This window comes from Globicephala melas, chromosome 4 (assembly GCF_963455315.2).
Source record: "Globicephala melas chromosome 4, mGloMel1.2, whole genome shotgun sequence".
Lineage (NCBI taxonomy): Eukaryota > Metazoa > Chordata > Mammalia > Artiodactyla > Delphinidae > Globicephala > Globicephala melas.
Window position 1 is genome coordinate 25,245,272 of NC_083317.1, and position 18,390 is coordinate 25,263,661.

Below are 18,390 nucleotides of genomic sequence, written 5' to 3' on the forward strand. Positions count from 1 at the left end.
AGAAGAAGATGAAGATGAGGATGATATGGAACATCACTGAGTGACCATAATGTCTCTGGCATTACGCTAAACACATTGAGCCATAATCGGTTAACATCAGGAAGGCTTTCTTTTATAGATAATCAGTATTTTTGTTCTATAGAGATATGTACCAGTGATGGTTCTATTAGGGAAGGAGAAACTTTGAGACATATGGAGTAAGAAATTCATTTTGGAGATTAGATTCTCCACAATTATGAAAGAATGCACAAAAGGAAAGATTAGGAAAAGTATGGTTGGAGGATCAGAGAAAAGTCACTAACAAGGAATCACAGACCAGAGTTAGTGAAAGCTATAGAAGACTGTTTCCTCTGCATTCGGGATGGGACAGGCTATAGATCAGCAGGATAGGTAATTTTGAATAAAATCTGTATCTAAAATGAGAAAAATGAAAAGTAAGTAAGAAACCGTGAGGACAAACCGAAACCCACAAAGATAAACTAAAACCCATACCTGTCATTCATTGCTTTTCTTATTGTTTCTAATGCAACGTGTAGCCTTAAGTGACCTGCAGAAGAAGCAGGGACCCTTCACCTTGGCACTGCAAAGGAGCTTGACCCACAGCTTAAAGAACCAGAAGGAACTCTGTGCTGGCTGCAGCCCCATGCTGAGATGAGCTAGCCAATCAGCAACAATGTGAAATCCACAGTTATGCCTAGAGCCATGGCACCAGCCTCCTAGTTTACTAGCTACTGTTTCACGTCCACCTTCCAAATCTCACTCATTTCTTTTGGGGCCAGCCTGGCCTAGAACCCTACAGAGAAGGGCATTTGAAAAATCAAGTTAATTTACCTAAATTTACACATGTGAAACCACTGAGTTTACTGTTTAGACCTAGACTACTTGAATCTATTTCCTGAATCTGGTGTTTATTGGCTTTAATACCTTAGGCTAGTTACTCAAATGTTCTGTGCCTCAGTTTCCACACCTCTCAAGTGGGAATAATAGTAGCACCTAACCCACAGTGTTATTATAAGAATTAAATAAAATAAAATACACATGTAAAGTTCCTAGAATGACACATAGTGTAGTAAATGACCATTAAATGTAAGAAATTATCTTTGTGCTTTATCTCATTTTACTCTATTTAAAAAATAATCACATGAAATAAAGATCTGTTCCCAAATGACATGTTTCTTCTCTGAGTTAGACCATACTGTGATTTTTAAAAATCATAATACAACAAAATATCAAGACTCCAAGGGTTTCATCTTCCCTTTATTGTCTATTAAGGGTAGTACGTTGCTTTCAGCCCTCTGCCTGAAGGCAGAAACAACAATAGTGTGAGAAGTCTTTTGTTCAAAGCTGGCATTATAATTTTCAGTGGACATAACTGAAGAGATGTGTCAACAATAATTTTTCTTGGGGCAGTGAATGTTGAACTTAAAACATACGAAGAAATGTACTTACAGTCTCCATGAGACTTAATCCATTATCTTTCTGGGCAGAATTTGATATCAGAAAAATGTTATTCAGACCTTAAACAAAGGAGCAAACTATTCCATAAATAGATTAAGGAGAAATACATTCAATATAGTGAAAGCACAATCCCCAAACAAAGTATGGAAATTGCATATGTTATCTATTTTTCTTTAATGAAATTGTGTAGTTATCTAACAAGAGAGTGCTGACCTCTGGCATCCCTAAATTAAAACACTAGGTAGAATTTGAATAGAACCCTACAAAAGGGAAAATTGTTATCTGACCAGGCATAAGAATATATGGTCTCAAAGGAGAACTTTTTCTGAAGTTTTCTCTTAATAGTTAGACAATTATTATACCCATTATATTGATGAGGAAACTGACAGGGAAATTAAGTAAAAACTATCCACAGTTTTACAGTTAGTAACAAGAAGCCAAGATTTGAACTAAAGAAGGAGGACTCAAAGTCAATGTTTTTTACAAAGCAATGCCATCCCTTCACAATCAGGATGGAGCAATGAAAACTGTGACCAAGGTCTTGGAACATAAAATTCCAGATTCTTCTACGCAAAGACCAAAAGCCTATTTGAAACGTTTAATATACTGCACATTTTTATATCATTGCAGGTCACAGTAATCCTACATTAGTGCTGTTTCCCCAAATTGGTATTTGTTAGTATTAATATTCTCAATGTTCACAACTATTAGTACATAGCATTTCCCAATATTAGTGGTATGGTATTCAATGGTATAGTGGTCCCAAGTCAGATGTTTAAAATAACAGTTAAAAAGAGAATTTCTGAGTTTCTCATGCAGCTTATTCTTTGAAAAGTCTGTGCTTTTAGAACTTCAATATGCATATAAGTCACCTGGGCATCTTGTTAAAATAGAGATTCTTGGTAAATTATTCTGGTGAGATTTTGCATTTCTAACAAGCTTCCAGATATTTTTCAGAGACTAAATTTTGAATGGTAAAGATATAACCTCTTCACATCCTCTCTATATACCTCTCGGGGGAGAAAGAAAGCCCACACACCAGGAAACTCTTTGATTATATATTGCTGGGACTCACTGCAGTGATGTCTCTAATGTAACTAAGACCCAGAGTGACATCTACATGGTGCACCCCATTGGCAGTATATTCCTCAGTGCCCAGGCCTGGCCATGCTATTTGTACTTAACAGGAAATCAGAGATCAAAAGCTGGTTTCATACAACAGCAAGATCAAGTGTGCTTGTTATATATTACACAGTTTAATCCAGTATGGTGTCATAAAGGATAACAATATCACTAAATCAAATTACTAGTTGTTTTAGGTGATATATGAGTTTTAATATGTGCAAGCTACTGTTGGTGATTGAGTTAGTATTCTATGCAACCACAAAGTGCCTTCCAATTACCTAACAAAAAAATAAAGAAAGGAAAGAGATTACAGAAAAGCTAGATAATGGTGTTAAGGACTAAATGTTTGTGTTCCTCCAAAATTCATATATTGAAATCCTAGCTCCCAATGTGACATTATTAGGAGGTGGGGGGTCTTTGGGAGATGATTAGATCATGAGGTGAAGCTCTCATGAATGGGATTAGCGCACTTAAAAATGAGACCCCAGATTGCTCTCTTGCCTCTTCTGCCACATGAGGATACAATGAGAAAATGGCCATCTGCAACCAGAAGGGGGTCCTCACCATAACCTGATCATGCTGAGACCCTGAGCTCAGACTTCAGACTCCAGAATTGTCAGAAATAAATTTCTATTGTTTATAAGCCACCCAGTCTATGGTATTCTGTTGTAGCAGCCTGAAATAAGACAAATGGTGACTTTAGCAATGTTGTTTAAGGTTGCTCTTACCGTTGACTTCATGATGCTAAAGCTGGCTAACATTTCTCGTCTAAACCATTCATTGTATAAATGCAGAAACTAAAACTCAAACAACTTACTTAAGTTGTTTAAGATAATGTTATTAGCAAAATCAAGAAGGGAACTTTAGATTTTGACTTTTAGACTGGCGTTTAGGAAAGAAAAGCCTCCTATTTACATATACATACCTCCACTATTACTGTATCAGTCAGTATAGGCTAAGTTATGCAGCATTAGAAAATGACTCTCAAGTCTCAGTGACACACAACAAACATCCATTTCTTGCCCACGTTGCATGCCCAATTTTGGTCAGAGGTTGACAGAGCAGCCCTATCTGGGCAATTGCTTTTCTCATTGCACAGGGGAAAAATAATGACTTGTTTTTACTCATATTTCATTAGTCCAAAAAATCATAACATGACAGCATGTATTTTCTACTTGCAGGGAGGAACGCAGCAAAAGTCATGGTCAATCTTGATGTCAGTGGAGCAGAGAGGGATACTTTCCTACTAGGGTAGTATAAATAATATTTTTTAAATGATACAGTCCTCTACAATTACAAATGGTGCGAATTCTGTTGTTTTGGCATAGATCTAGTGTTTATAGTATACACTCAATAAACAGCCCATAGTCAGTCTATTTTCTTTCCCTGGTGGTTCCAATTTCAACAATGTTTTCTAGCAGAGATTGGTCAGGTTTATTTTGAAGTACTTAAATGAGAGTATTCTCTCCTGTGAACAAGAATACAGCTATATGTATTTTTTATAATTATTGAGAGGGTGCCATTTTCTTTGTATTAACAAGAGGTCACGCATATGGCAACCCCGAAGCACAGGAAGGTTGACTCAAGTTTAAAGTTATAGCCCAGCCAGCTGATGTATACAGGCAGATAATTCCACTCTCACAAACTTGTGACCACTGTCATTTCTACCTATGTGACTATAAAATCATTGAGTCTACTTCACTGGCTGCAAAATGACATCATTCCAGCTGGTCACAGCAGATAAAAATAAGAGATGCAGGAAAGAGCACAGGAGGACACTTTTCAGAATAACAGACTTAACTCCCTCATGCATAATTCACAGAAGCAGCGTATCCTTTAGACCCTCTCTTTTGGATATTGTCTGCCAGCTGGTACCAAATATTAAAGAAATTAATGGATGAAATGAAACCAGAGAGGATGGTGTGTTTAGGAGAGATGGAGAGAAGGTATGAATAACATGTGTAGTTACCTTTTAGCTAAAGAGAGAGACCAGGATGCAAAGTGACTGTTTTTCTTAAATTGCTAAGCAAGCTCAACTTCTCCCAACAACCCTGCTAGGGGAAGGTTGGCTTTTCAATTCTTTCTAACAGGTTCCTTTTGAAATGGATACAGCATTTTTGGCAATTATATTCCAATTATGTTTGTGTATGTGTGAATATACGTGTGCTTGTTATTGTGTGAATGTGTATGCGATTCTGAGTGTGTGTATGTATGTGTGTATGATTGTGTGCAGGTGCATGTGTATATGTGCTTATGTGTGTGTTGTCATGTGAGTCTGTGTGCATGTGTGTTTATATGTGTGTAGGCTGCAGTTCTGACTGATACATAAAGCTGTTTATGATGACAACATTCTCCTCATTCTTTTCTTTTTTTTTAAATTTTCATTGGAGTGTAGTTGATTTACAATATTGTGTTAGTTTCAGGTGTACAGCAAAGTGAATCATTTATACTTATACATACATTTACTCTTTTTTTTTTTTAGATTCTTTTCTCATATAAGCCATTACAGAGTATTGAGCAGAGTTCCCTGTGCTATACGGTAGGTTCTTATCAGTTATCTATTTTATATATAGTAGTGTGTATATGTCAATTCCAACCTCACAATTTATCCCTCCTCTCCCTTATCCCCTGGTAACCATAAGTTTGTTTTCTACATCTGTGACTCTATTTCTGTTTTGTAAATAGATTCATTTGTACCATTTTTTTAGATTCCACATATAAATGATATCATATGATAATTTGTCTTTCTGTGTCTGACTTACTTCACTCAGTATGGCAGTCTCTAGGTCCATCCATGTTGCTGTCATTATTTTCATAATATGGATCAATTCACATTGAGCAAGATTAGTTCCTGACAATCTATTTGGATCATTGCACTGAAGAGTTTATTTTCTAGATCAGAAACACCTAGAGGATACAGACATCTGAGAGAGTTGCCGTCTTTTTTTATCACAGGGTTATTGAGTTTGAATTTAATTGAAGTGTGAACATAACAAATCTTGTTCAATGTAGATACTAACTTAGTAGTAGGAATCTTAAAATGTTTCTAAAGTAGCGTACTTTTTAGTAGTCTTCTCTTGAAAAGAAATGCGGTAGCTATTTTAATTGCATTCCATGGTTTAATTGCACATTTTAACTACATAACTATGTTTGGGAATCTCTCTGTAACATCTCTGTTTATTCATTATCTTCAGAGACCTCCGTCAAGCTGTCATTGCACTTGCTTATTTGCTCTGGCAAAATTTTTGTATAAGGGAGATGACAGTAGGATTATGTAAGGTGTTGGAATGGTTTATTTTTCCCTTATCTTCACAAAGTGGAGACTTTTTGATTGAATCTTTAATATCGTATTTTTGGTGAAAAGAGGTAAAAAATTTTAAAGCAGAAGTGTCAAATAAATGGTGATTAGGTTTACATGTCCAAAATCTTGAAACTATTTTTCAAGGCATTTTATGTAAAATTTGTCTGAAATGTTACAATCAACACGATTTTTTGATTACAGTTTATTTTATATCCACTCACTTCAAACTGCTACCTCACACAAAAACATTAATCCTACAATTAATCAAAATGTAAATTGATATGATCATTTTACCATTATCTTCAAAGAGATAGAAAGTTGACTGGCATGGCTTATTTCAAATTAACCTGGTATGAGCAGGCTTTGTCTTCAGAACTAATGTCTTAAAACCTCATTAAAGCAAAATGAAGATCACAGAAAATGTGTCCACAGTAGATAAGTACATTCAAGGTATCAGCAGGATATAAATGTGTATATTCTTGAATGAATGAGCTTATCATGTCCAATAGCAAGAGATAAAGTCAAAAGCTCTGGATATTTTAAAGTCAAAACCAACAAGAAGACATTTTTAAAATGCTTTAGAATATGCTGCAAATAGTTTGTGACTTTATCAAAGGATTTCACATTTTGGCTAAATATTAGAACTTCACAAACTAAAGAATACCATCTCCACTTTGTTAATGGTATAGATAAATCATAGGGATCGAATGTCCTTTAGACACCATTGCAGACCAGGGAGATAGCAAACTGAGCTCTCAAAACAAATGCCTTATGTTAACAGTACATCCACACATGTCCACTGTCCAAAAGATGTTTAGGATGATCTGAATTTTAATCTAGGATATCCTGGAAAATTGAAGGTTACAATGGAGTATAAATACTGTAAAATCATAAGAATTAGAAAAAATTTTTAAAGAAACTAAGAAAAAATAGACATGATATCATAATTAATATTCTAACGGCAGTCTATTAAGTTCAGAACTAATACATTCCTACACTGGAACACTCACTCATTGAAAAGAAAAATGTTATTAAAATATAGCAATTAAAGAATTTCTACTTTCAAATAAACAAGTGAGCACTTTCTAAAGATATTTTTTTAATCTTTTAAAAGTGCATCATGAATTATATTTAAATTCCTCATCAAAACCCATAGTTAAAGTTTATTATAAAAGTGAAGTAAAGAAGTAATAGGTTGATTAAATAACACAGATGTTTGTTTTCCTCTCACATATTAGCACAGATATAAAGGGCCAGGGCATGTGTCTGGCTCTGCCATTCACAAGTAGCTTCCAAGACCACTACTTTTCCCCATTTTATAGGCTTCAGGAAGAAAGAAAAAAAAATATAGCAAAGCTCCTTAAAGAGATGATCCAGAAGTTGCACATATAACTTTCTCTCATACCCCACTCTCCTGAAATTAATCACAAGGCCACATCTAAACTGAAAGAAAGCTGTTGTTCATGGCTCACAGGTAAAACTCAGGGAGTTCCATCTCTAAAAGGATGAGGGAGAATGAAAAGAGGGAAAGAGTGATCTCCACCACAGTTATGTTTATATAAATTTTTTCTTAGTTTTATGTAATCTCTCCAATGACCTAGTGTAAGAAATCTCAATTAACATATATGTACCCTACTTAATTCCTTATGTCTAACCAACTTCACCAAACTCATGCCTCTGTCATTGACTTTGCCACCCTAAAATAATGACTTAACAGCAACTTGCAGTAGCAAGTTATTTTATTTTATTTTTAATGTCAGTAGTCCCAACTCAGCAGTAGCAGCAAGAAACATTCATTAAACACATAATTCTGAATACATTACATTATTTAAGCAAAAGCTCACTACATATCTGGCCACTTCCATCTAGGAACTGACACTCAATAATAAAGGAGAAGTAAACAAAATTCATGTAAAGAAACTATGCATTTACCTAGTAAACAATATTACCAAAAGGGTTTATTTGGGTGATATCTAAAAAGACATAGTCATAAAGTGAAGTGCAAAATTTTATGTGGGAATTTTGACGTCTGGATCAAAGCTGAAAACTTTAGTTTCCTTAACTAGATGGTCTCTTAATTTGATCTTATCTTTATTCTTTCAGTTAGAAAAGAAAAGACGATGAGCTTTCTGAAACTGTTTTAATGACATGACAGTGAAAACTGCTTTAGCAAGTTAATGTGGAAAATTTGTTCTGTGGAAAAAGTATAGCTTGACCAAAGACTTTGGTGATGATAACAGGGCAATTAGATAAAAAGCACTGAGAAAATTTGACAAGTAGGCAGACTCCCTTTCAATATCAAAAAATCTTTTGACCTCCAGGCACTAAGATGATTAAAGTTCAAAAGTAGCATGGTGAGATGATAAATCCAGCCTGAGCTACAGATGTGGCCACCACAATAATATAAAATCATGGGGGTGTGAATTGGTTAGGATTCTGGATACATAGGGCGTTTCTTTGAAAATGACCTAAACTAGCAGGTGACAGGGAAGAACATACTGATATTTTTTCAAAGCTCCCTACTAACCAACTAAGATGCTATAAAAAGTGTGGTAACCCCTACAAGAAAAAAAACAATCCCTCCCAGCCTAGCTCATTTTTCTTTCCTGAAGTACAGGTCTATTTTTGAATACTGCCATGAATAGAGTTCTCTTTGGGAACAGTTAAGTGCTATGCAGTTCAGCATGTCCAGGTATAATACCTTTGATTCAAAAGTTTCATAATCAAATAGATTGGAGAGATATGCTTGGTGAGAGTGACTTTCATATGGCAAGGTAAGAAGCCACGTGTAGAGCAGGAACAAAGGATGAAGAAAGGGGAAGCATAATTTGCATCAGCAAAGGGAAAGTAAATATGATTTCACTGTAGTCAGACAAGAGAAGGATAAAAAAAAGCTGCACTGAGACTGAAAGGTCAGTGGGAGAGATGAAGGAAAAGATCTTAAGAAAATGTTTGAAAAGACCTTGTCTCACACAGGTGATTTTTAGGTGATTCTCTGAAAGAAATCTGGGAAACAAAGACTTTTTAATGTGAAGAGACATAAATTATATACTTTCCTTTGGAAGGGACCATAAAAATCATAAACTCAGGAAATTTTAGAAATGAAAGTGATTTTAAGATCAATAACTTTGTCCTCCAGATGAGAAAACTGCAGCTCAATAAGAGGTTTAGTGAAATGCCCCAGGTTGCATAGGCAAGGTCCATGTCTATATGTAAAGGTGGGTGTACTGTCTATAGGACTAGTGCATTTTTCACGTCACACCACCTTCTTTGAATGGCAAATACATTTTTTACTAATTCAAGAGATGCAGTTTTGCAATTTAAACAGAATATTTCAATGTGTAACAACTTTAAAGGATTTCTTTTTATCGTCAACCTAAAAGTAGTACAGGAATCCAACTCCTGTTTGATCGGACTGTTAAACGATGCAAGAGATTACTATAAATTGAAAGGATTTTTATTCTCTTCATTTTCAGTTTTCATGTATGTATCCGTTAGTAAACTAGTATTCACCTGAAAACATTATCCCTAAATGAACTAAGTAATATTGTGTACTCAAATTTTTTCAGAGCCAGGAAGCTTTGGTATGACATCTAAACTAATTTTTAGGTATAGTTTAGTTGAATAAACTTGAAATAGTCTTTAGGTCAGAAATTACATTGGATGGACTTTTGTGTAAAGTCTGAATTGAAGCTGAAGATTAAAGCATCCTTCTCAAGAACCTAATTGAATGACTTATAAACCAGTTATAAGCTAGCCAAAATTCACCAGCAGGGGCAAAAAAAAAAAAAAAAAAAAAAAAAAAAAAACAGAAACAAAACAAAGAAAAAACAACAAAGTTCATGGTAAAAACTATATCCAATACAAGAATATTATGAAACTCAACATGGCTCTTTTATCTATCAGTCATCTATAAACCCTATCCTCTCCACCAGTATTGCTGAAAAGAACTCCAGAAAAGTTCTAATTTTCATCAATATCCTGCAATTTGTAGAAAAGCAGGTCAAATTGGTGAGTCAGCGCCTGAGAAAAGAGAAAATATCTCAAGACTAGCAACCCCTAGTAGCTAATGATGCTAGGGTATCTAAGTGGAGACAGGCAGAAAACCACAGGGCCTTGTGATCTCTCAGTGCTATTCATCAATTTGTAAGAAAGAGTATGCAGCACAGTTGTACCTCACACACATTCACAAACAAAAAAAAAAAACCCACATTAGTACAAAGGAACCTTTTGACAGGGTGTTCAGTAAAATTGTAGAAGAGAGAAAGGAATATGAGCCATCATACAAAGGGGGTATATAACCTCCTATGGGTTACTTCTCCTCTCTCAACACCTTTCCCCAAACCCTCAGTTTACAAAAAGTAAAAAAGCAGATCATATGCATTCCTCAAACTGTTGTTCATACAAAAGCACGGAGAATTCACCCACTCTATGGGAAAGCCATGGGAAAGAGCCTAAGAGAACTAAATAAAGCATGAACCAAACAAAAAGTAATAGCAAGGCAGCCATGCAAATATACCTCAGAAGGAAAGAAGGAAGGAGGGAAGGGAGAGGGGAAGAGACTAGTTTATAAAATGTTGCCCAAAACTTTGATTCTAGAAGCAAATTCAACAAAAGGAAAGTTTTCTACAGTACTATTTATTATAAAATAAGTTAATAAGAAAATAAGTTCAAGACAATAATAAAATAATAAAACACAAAAGTAGTTAAAAGAGAAAGATTATGATTTAAAAAACCAATTGCAATCTGAATCAGCAGCATGATACAAACTAACAATAAATTACAAACAACAGAAAACAAAAAACCCAGAGTTGAATATCGTATATAATTAAAATGTATAAGGGAGTTACAGATATGGTAACAATTGGAGAAATGTATAAATAATATAAAGAAATAACTAAGAGAATCCAACCTAAAAAAAATTGGACTCCAACCCCCAGTAAGACATCTAGTAGATTGAACAACAAACAATTTCAAAACTTTAATAAAGGAAGGCTAATTTTTAAATAAAGTGGAAACTGAGAAAGGTACACAACATTCCAAGAAAACTCAATTCAGAATTATCAATGCCAAATTATTTACTATTGAACCTCATGTATGAAACAAGAATTCTCTAGGCAATCAAGCAGATATAAAACATGTCACATAGAGAAGTAAGATATGGAGTTTGCTTTAGACATTTTCCCAATTATGTTCTGTGTCAGAAAGACAATATTAGAAAAATATCTTCAGAATTCCAAGGAAAAAAAATAAACATAATGCATATAATCCCCAGAAAAGTATCATTCAAGTATAAAAGAAAGAGGAAGGTTTCTCACGTATGAATAAACTCAAGGAATATATAGAATCCATCAGCCCTAAAAATAGCACACACAGAAAAACTGGCCGACAATGATGATGCACATGCAATCAGAAGATGAAAGAAAGTCATAAAAGAAGGCTAGTTCAATACTTGGCGTCAGAGAATAGCAGAGGAATACCTACAAGCTTCTGAGGGAAAGATGATATGGCACCACAATTTTACATCCCATCAAATTTTTCTTCAAGTGTCAAAACTATAAAAAATAATACCTAGTGATCTAGAATTACAGTATCTAAGGATCCTCATTGACAAAGATGTCTAACAATATTTAAAGACCTACTCTTTTTTTCACCCCATAAGATGTTTATCAAAGTCCTCAGATATTTCACAAAGAAAGATTACTGTCCCTTGTAACACCTAAATATAAAAAGACTTATCAATTAGGTTTTAGAATACTGTGTCGAAATTATATGAAAAGTCAAAGAAAAACATACCAGCCTTGGAGTCAAGCAGATGTGTATTTCATACAGCTCTGTCATCCTTGAACCAGGAATCATAGGAGTCACCTAAGTGTTAATTGACTGACTACACTGGAGTATTTGGACACATTTCCAGAGAAAAATATCATCTGTAGAATATCCAAAAGTATTATTGATGAGTAATATTGATTTTCTTGTTTTTTTTTTAATTTAGTTTTTATTCAAGAAATGTGTCCAATAACAACCCAGTCACAGGAATTTATTAAAAGATGAAAGCTATTGGGAGTTTCTCACATTATGCTGAATAGTGGAAGAAATGTTTTATAAATGCTCAGGGCCTTAATCTTTAGAGATTGTTTGCAGTTACTACAGCTACATAGGGCAGTCAGAGTATAAAATCATGCTGAGCAAATGAATGGACTATGTTATGCACCATGATTCTTAACTCTCTGGTCCTTATGCTTCACTAATATTAACAAGAGCTTATACACTCTTAATTTTCTTAGTTTCCAATTCTTATCCTTTCATTCATTATAGGCTAAAATACATATAATCTCCCCTAGGAGTCTCCAAAAGTTCAATATTGGCTCTACCTACTCCATTTTTCACTATCTTCAAGTATCTTCCTACTTCATTATTCACTTAACTGGAATGTGTCATTCCCATCACTGAACTTGTCACGATTTTGATTTCCTCACTGAAAGCTTCATTATGAGTATTAATGATGCTGACCTATCCAGAGCTACATATTCTCTTCATTGACCATACCAGATATTTGTTCTTACTTATTTGTTTCTACTTCATCTAGATCATTTTAACTTATATGGTTGTTTTTAAATATATGTTTAAAATAAGTATTTTACTCTCCTATAAATATTCAATGACTGACTTAAGGGGGCTGGTTCTGTGACTTCCACGTTTCTCAAAGTAGAAAGTTCTATGCATAAAGTTTTTTCAAATTTACTTGTTATTTAATAAAGATGAAACTAATACACAGAGACATCAATCATATGCTTTCCCTTTCCCTTTATATATATATAAAGTGAAGAATATATATATATAATAGAAGAATGCAGAAAACTATTAACTCATATGTCTTAATCATCTAACTCTGTCAAGTTAATATGGTTCACTAATTTATTTCAAAAATTTTAAGAGAGCTGACACAATTCAAATACAGTTGAAGTCCCCTTGGTTGGTATTCCATTCCCATACTATCCAATCCCATCCCTACCTAGAAGTAATCATGATACTGAAGTTTTTATTTACCATTCCCATGTAAACTTTTATTACATATAACTGCATTACTAAACAAATTATTTTCTATTTTGACTTTAAATAGTGTAACACTGAATATATTCTTCTGCAGCTTGTTTCTTATTTTTTATTGAAATATAATTGACTTACAATATTATGTTAGCTTCAGGTGTACAACATAGTAGTTGATTTCCAGTCTCATAGTACTGTGGTCAGAAAAGATGCTTGATATGATTTCAATCTTCCTAAATTTAATGAGACTTGTTTTGTGGCCTAGCATGTGATCTATCCTGGGGAATGTTCCATGTCACTTGAAAAGAATGTGTATTCTGCTGCTTTTGGACAGAATGCTCTATCTATCTATCATCTATCTATCTATCTATCATTTATATATCTATCTATCTATCAACTATCTGATGATGGACAGGGCCAGATCCTGGGGTATAGCTTGTTTCTTTGTGTAAAAGTTTGTTTATTATTTCCAAGCTGGTACATAGAGCTCCAGTTTGTACACTTTTAACTTGTGTATAATACTTTATTATTTAAAAAGTACAAATCATTTTCCTATTGATGGACACAAGTTTTCTCTCTATTTTGTGGGGCTTAAAATAGTGTTGTAACGAATATCATCTCATAGCCTGCAACTGTTAGAGTTTCTCTAGGATGTATAGTTAGTAGACTAATTCAGGGGTCAAATTATATATGCATATTTAGTTTTGATAGATATTAGCAAATTGCTCTTCTATACGATTATTTGAATTTTCTTTCTCACAAGCGATGAATGCCACTGCTTAGTAATGCTAAGGATGTTAATTGTTGCTAGTATATTTGAGGTCAGTAATATTTCATTTTTTATTTTAATTGGAATTCCATAATTACTACTGAAGTTGACCATCTACTAAAAGTGAGAACCTATAGACACTTGTGTGATCATGTTTTATTTCCGTATTGTTTGTTTGGGTTTGTGTTTTTGTTAATTGCCTGCTGTTTGTCTTTTATGTATTAATTAGTAGAAATTCTCCATGAATTATGGAAAATATTTTTCAGTTGTAAACTATAAGGGTACTTATCACATAGGCTCTCTTCATCTCTGCAAGCTGAGGGCAGAGTTTCATGAATGTTGTACGCACACACAGGGTAAGCTGAAAGTAGGAGAGTTAAAGCCCCATAAGCTACTCTGTACCAGTGAGCAAGGCTATTTGATTAATAAACATCCCTGCTTCCTTGCCCATTAATTGTGGTAATCCTGAGGACTTTTCTCTCTGTCTCATGCAGCAGTCCCCAGCAGGATTATGTTCCTGAGACTATGGTAGTTTCTGGCTTGATTACATACTTTTATTGGCTTTATTTTCCCCACTTTTCACTTTCCAACTCATTTCATGGACTTTCCATGGATTACCTTACAAATAAATTTTAGAAACTCATACAAAAATCTTTGCTGCACTTCTGTTCTGTTGTAGCCAAACAAAATCATACACAGTAAAAAAAGAAAAGAAAAAAAAAAGGAAACAGTCCGTTTTGTGTCTTGTTTTTACTTTCTTTTTATATCTTTTGTTTAAAAATCACTCAGTGTTATTATTGGCTAAATTTATCAATATTCTTCTACCTAGTTCATCCTTTTATTTTTTAATAAAATTAAAAATGTTTATTCTTTTTTAAAAACTCCTTTAGTATCCCACATCAGGAGGACATATTCCTACATTTTCTTCAAACTTTTTTTTGCAGTTTTTCTGTATATTTAACCCACCTGGAATTTATTTTTCTTCATGATGTGAGATAAGGATCTAATTTTATTTATCCTGAGATGACTAACCTGCTGACCCAGCATCATTTCTTGAATAGCCATCCTTGTCTGACGTATTGGTAAGACTATCTTTTTGACATGTGAAGTTTCCACATATGAATCAGGATGTTTGTGGGATCTTTATTCTACTGAGATATTTTTCTACCCCTGGACCAATACCACGCACTCTTTATTATTATAACTGCTTAATGAGTTTTGTTATATGATATGCCAAGTTCCATTTTATTTTAGTAAATTTTTCAATTTCAGGACATATGATTTGTCCGTTTTTCACATTAACCTGTTTGTTTTATTTCATTCTGTCCTTTATAAATTAATGCCTTTTTAAAGGAAAGCTATTATTCCACTCATTTATTTGAACATATTAAGTATAATCACTTAAAACATATAATTTAAGGAAAATTTATAATATGAATGCTGATTTCATTTCTGAACATAAGTATATATATTTTTTATTTTCAATCTTATGTTTAATATATTATTGTCCTGTGCTTGGAACATAGTATGTGAACTCATTTTGTTATATTCTCCTTCCCTTATATAAAGTCAAAATAAAACAAAGTTCTACTCGATTTCCTGAAAGCAAATATGCTGCACCTGCATCAGCTATAATGAAGAAAACAGTCATTGTACTTCCATATTCTTGGCTCCCCAAATTCAAGTGTCATTCTCCAGGCTCCTATTGTATGGGAGGGTCTCACCTATTACTAGGATATAAATAAGATAAAGCTCTCCCAACTCCACCAGTGATGTCTCTCATTTCATGTGTATTTTAAAGGGATTAAGAATACAGTTAGTAGTAATTCAGTTAAATAAAAAATATAAATACATTCCATGACATACCTTTATTTATTTATATTTCACTTTTTACCAGCAAGGCTTTCAGAGAGCAACATGTGGTTCTTTTCCTTCAAGAGTGAAGAAAAAACAAACATGGCTCTTGCTTATTTTAGCCAATTATAAAATGCCACAATTTCAGCACATTAACCTCTGACCTAGTACTTCCTTATCTCTGGCCAGTTTTACTTGCCAAAACAAGAGGTAAATTGGTTTACTTCAGAACAGGTTTGGTTTTATTTATTAATTTTTAATTCTAAACTCATTGTTATTCAAAGTGTGGAAGTTCCCATGATAAACTGTACTTTAATTATCAGAGAACAGTCCTGGTTTTCCCATAACCACAGTTATGAGTGTGGAATTTTCAACATGTCCTCTTGTTTTTATTGGCTTTTTTTTTTTTTTTTTTTCGGTATGCGGGCCTCTCACTATTATGGCCTCTCTCGTTGCGGAGCACAGGCTCCGGACGCGCAGGCTCAGCGGCCATGGCTCACGGGCCCAGCCGCTCTGCGGCATGTGGGATCTTCCCAGACCGGGGCACGAACCCGTGTCCCCTGCATCGGCAGGCGGACTCTCAACCACTGCACCACCAGGGAAGCCCTATTGGCATTTTTAAAAAGATAAAGTCCTGGACAAGTGAGTAATGTCTTCCCCACCCAGAATACTTTCTTAAAATAGAAAAAAAAATGCTTAATTCCTCTCACAGCTGCTACTCCTGTTCATTGATAACTACATGAGGCCATAAAAAGTGGGCATATGAAGCCTTGTTTCAGTGGACTTTCCTTTAGGTTAGATCAATACTCCCTTACACTGCATAACTTCACATGGGTGACGTAATGAAGATTACAAAATTTGTGATTGTTTCAATAAGAAAAAAAATATATATATATATATGTATACAGAGATACAGAAAAAGAGAGAGAAAGTGGGATATAGGGAGGGTGGGAAGAGAGATTAAGTATTAATATATATATTAGCTTTATATATATATATATACACATACACACACATGTGCTTAAAATTTATCTTTAGAATGTCTACACCTACATAAAACAGGAAAAAATGCCTTAATAATGACTTGAGTCAGAGGGTGGAAGGTTGATCTGTTAGGGACTCTTTACAAATATCATGTGCATGTGCCCAATGATTAATTTGACTACCATGAATTTCATATTTCTTCTACCAGTTCTCAAAATGATAAAGTATCATTTTTGTTTACAACATGCAGTTAACATCATTCACACTGACAACTGGCCTGTTCAGGTGATTAACATTTACAACTCTAAGCTTCTCTGTACTCACTAATATCTTTTTAAACATTAACTGCACTTTTAAAGCTACTTAATGTATAGAGACATAATGTTGCCAAAGGGACATACACAACTCATTTACACTAACTAGTAAGACTAGTGTAGATTTGTTAGACAAGTCTTCTTGGAAAACTGGAGAGCTTGTGCTCTTCAGCTGGTGAAGCTTCTATGCTCTCTCAGAGCCCTTAGAGTAGCAAACCTTCAAAAACCAAAGATGGGCTCAAAGCGAAGTGTACCCTCAAGGCGCCATTCTCTCAGCACCTATGAAGTCATGTTTGCAGCTCTCTTTGCCATATTGGTGGTGCTCTGTGTTGGGTTAATTGCAGTGGCCTGGCTGTCAATCAGGGGATCAGAAAGAGGTAAGTCATATAGACCTGGCTACAGAAAAGTGCTCTCAGATGAATGTATACACTTTAATCTCCAGAATCCTGCCAGCATATTGTATGCATTGCTGTGCTTTCATGGCAAGGTGTTTATATTGCATCCAGATGCTTCACCGTAGTTTACTTCATAGAATTTTTTTAACATGATATATAATTCGGATTTTAATTCAGGATTCAAACATGAGACTAAGTTTTTAAAACAGAAAATGATAATGTTCTCAGTTCCAACATATAATAAAGTAGGTTCATAGCCTGTGGGTCTGTTCTGATAGAATTTAAGTCATAAACCTATTCAAACATTGTTGACCATAGAAGAAGATAAGTAGGCCAAGTTAAAGAAAAAATATTGTTTATTTCTAGAGAATTATATGTTTATTCTCTTATTAGTACAACAATTTGAATTGCAACAGTATAAGGCAACTTGAATGTAATTGTGGATTTATAAAGATCTCAAGTTGCCTGAGTAGCAATTTGTGATTGACAGAAAGAAAAAAGAAAAGGTAATTCTTATTTAGAGCTAAATTACCTGTACCAACTGCTTTTAAAAGATCTCCAATTGTATTATCTTGTTACAACAAACCTATGAGTTAGTTTTTATTATTACCCTCCTTTTATAGGTGAAAAATCAGAGACAGAGAATTTAGGTAACTTGCTTAAATTTGCAACATTGCCAGGTGGTGCAAACTAGACAGTCCAACTTTAGAACTTGTGCTCTTCTTTACCATTTATTCATTTCTAAGATAATTTTTTAAAAATGGCAGCATAGCAGAAACTTGGGTATTAGATTTATTTTTTCTGAGAACATTTTCACATTTTTTAAAAAAATGATGAATTATATATAGGCATATTAATTCCTTCTGAAAACTCTCAGGGCAAAACCTTTTATATGTGAGTGATTTGGGTTTTACCAAGAAAACAAAATGCTCAGCCTTTGAGTTAGTTATTTTCCCTTAGTAAATAAGTAAATTAGAATGTAATAAATATGATTTATAGTTTTATAAAATAAGTCCCATATAATTTCTGGTTTATTTAACTACTATAGCTACATACAGGAATATATTTTAAAGAGAAAGAAAGCTTGTGATATTTTATATAATTAAAAGAACAATTTAATAAATTATAGAAATTCACTGA

General features: G+C 34.0%; 1 protein-coding gene across 2 annotated transcripts in view; it reads left to right on the forward strand.

Annotated features, from left to right (window-relative positions):
* The first annotated feature begins 17,087 nt into the window (after positions 1–17,087).
* Positions 17,088–18,390, forward strand: part of TMPRSS15 (transmembrane serine protease 15) — a 130,651-nt gene continuing 129,348 nt past the window's right edge. For both annotated transcript variants that reach the window (XM_070045390.1, XM_030877793.2), the window contains exon 1: positions 17,088–17,232. In XM_070045390.1, coding sequence (XP_069901491.1) covers positions 17,088–17,232 — 145 coding nt within the window. The remainder of the gene's footprint in view (positions 17,233–18,390) is intronic.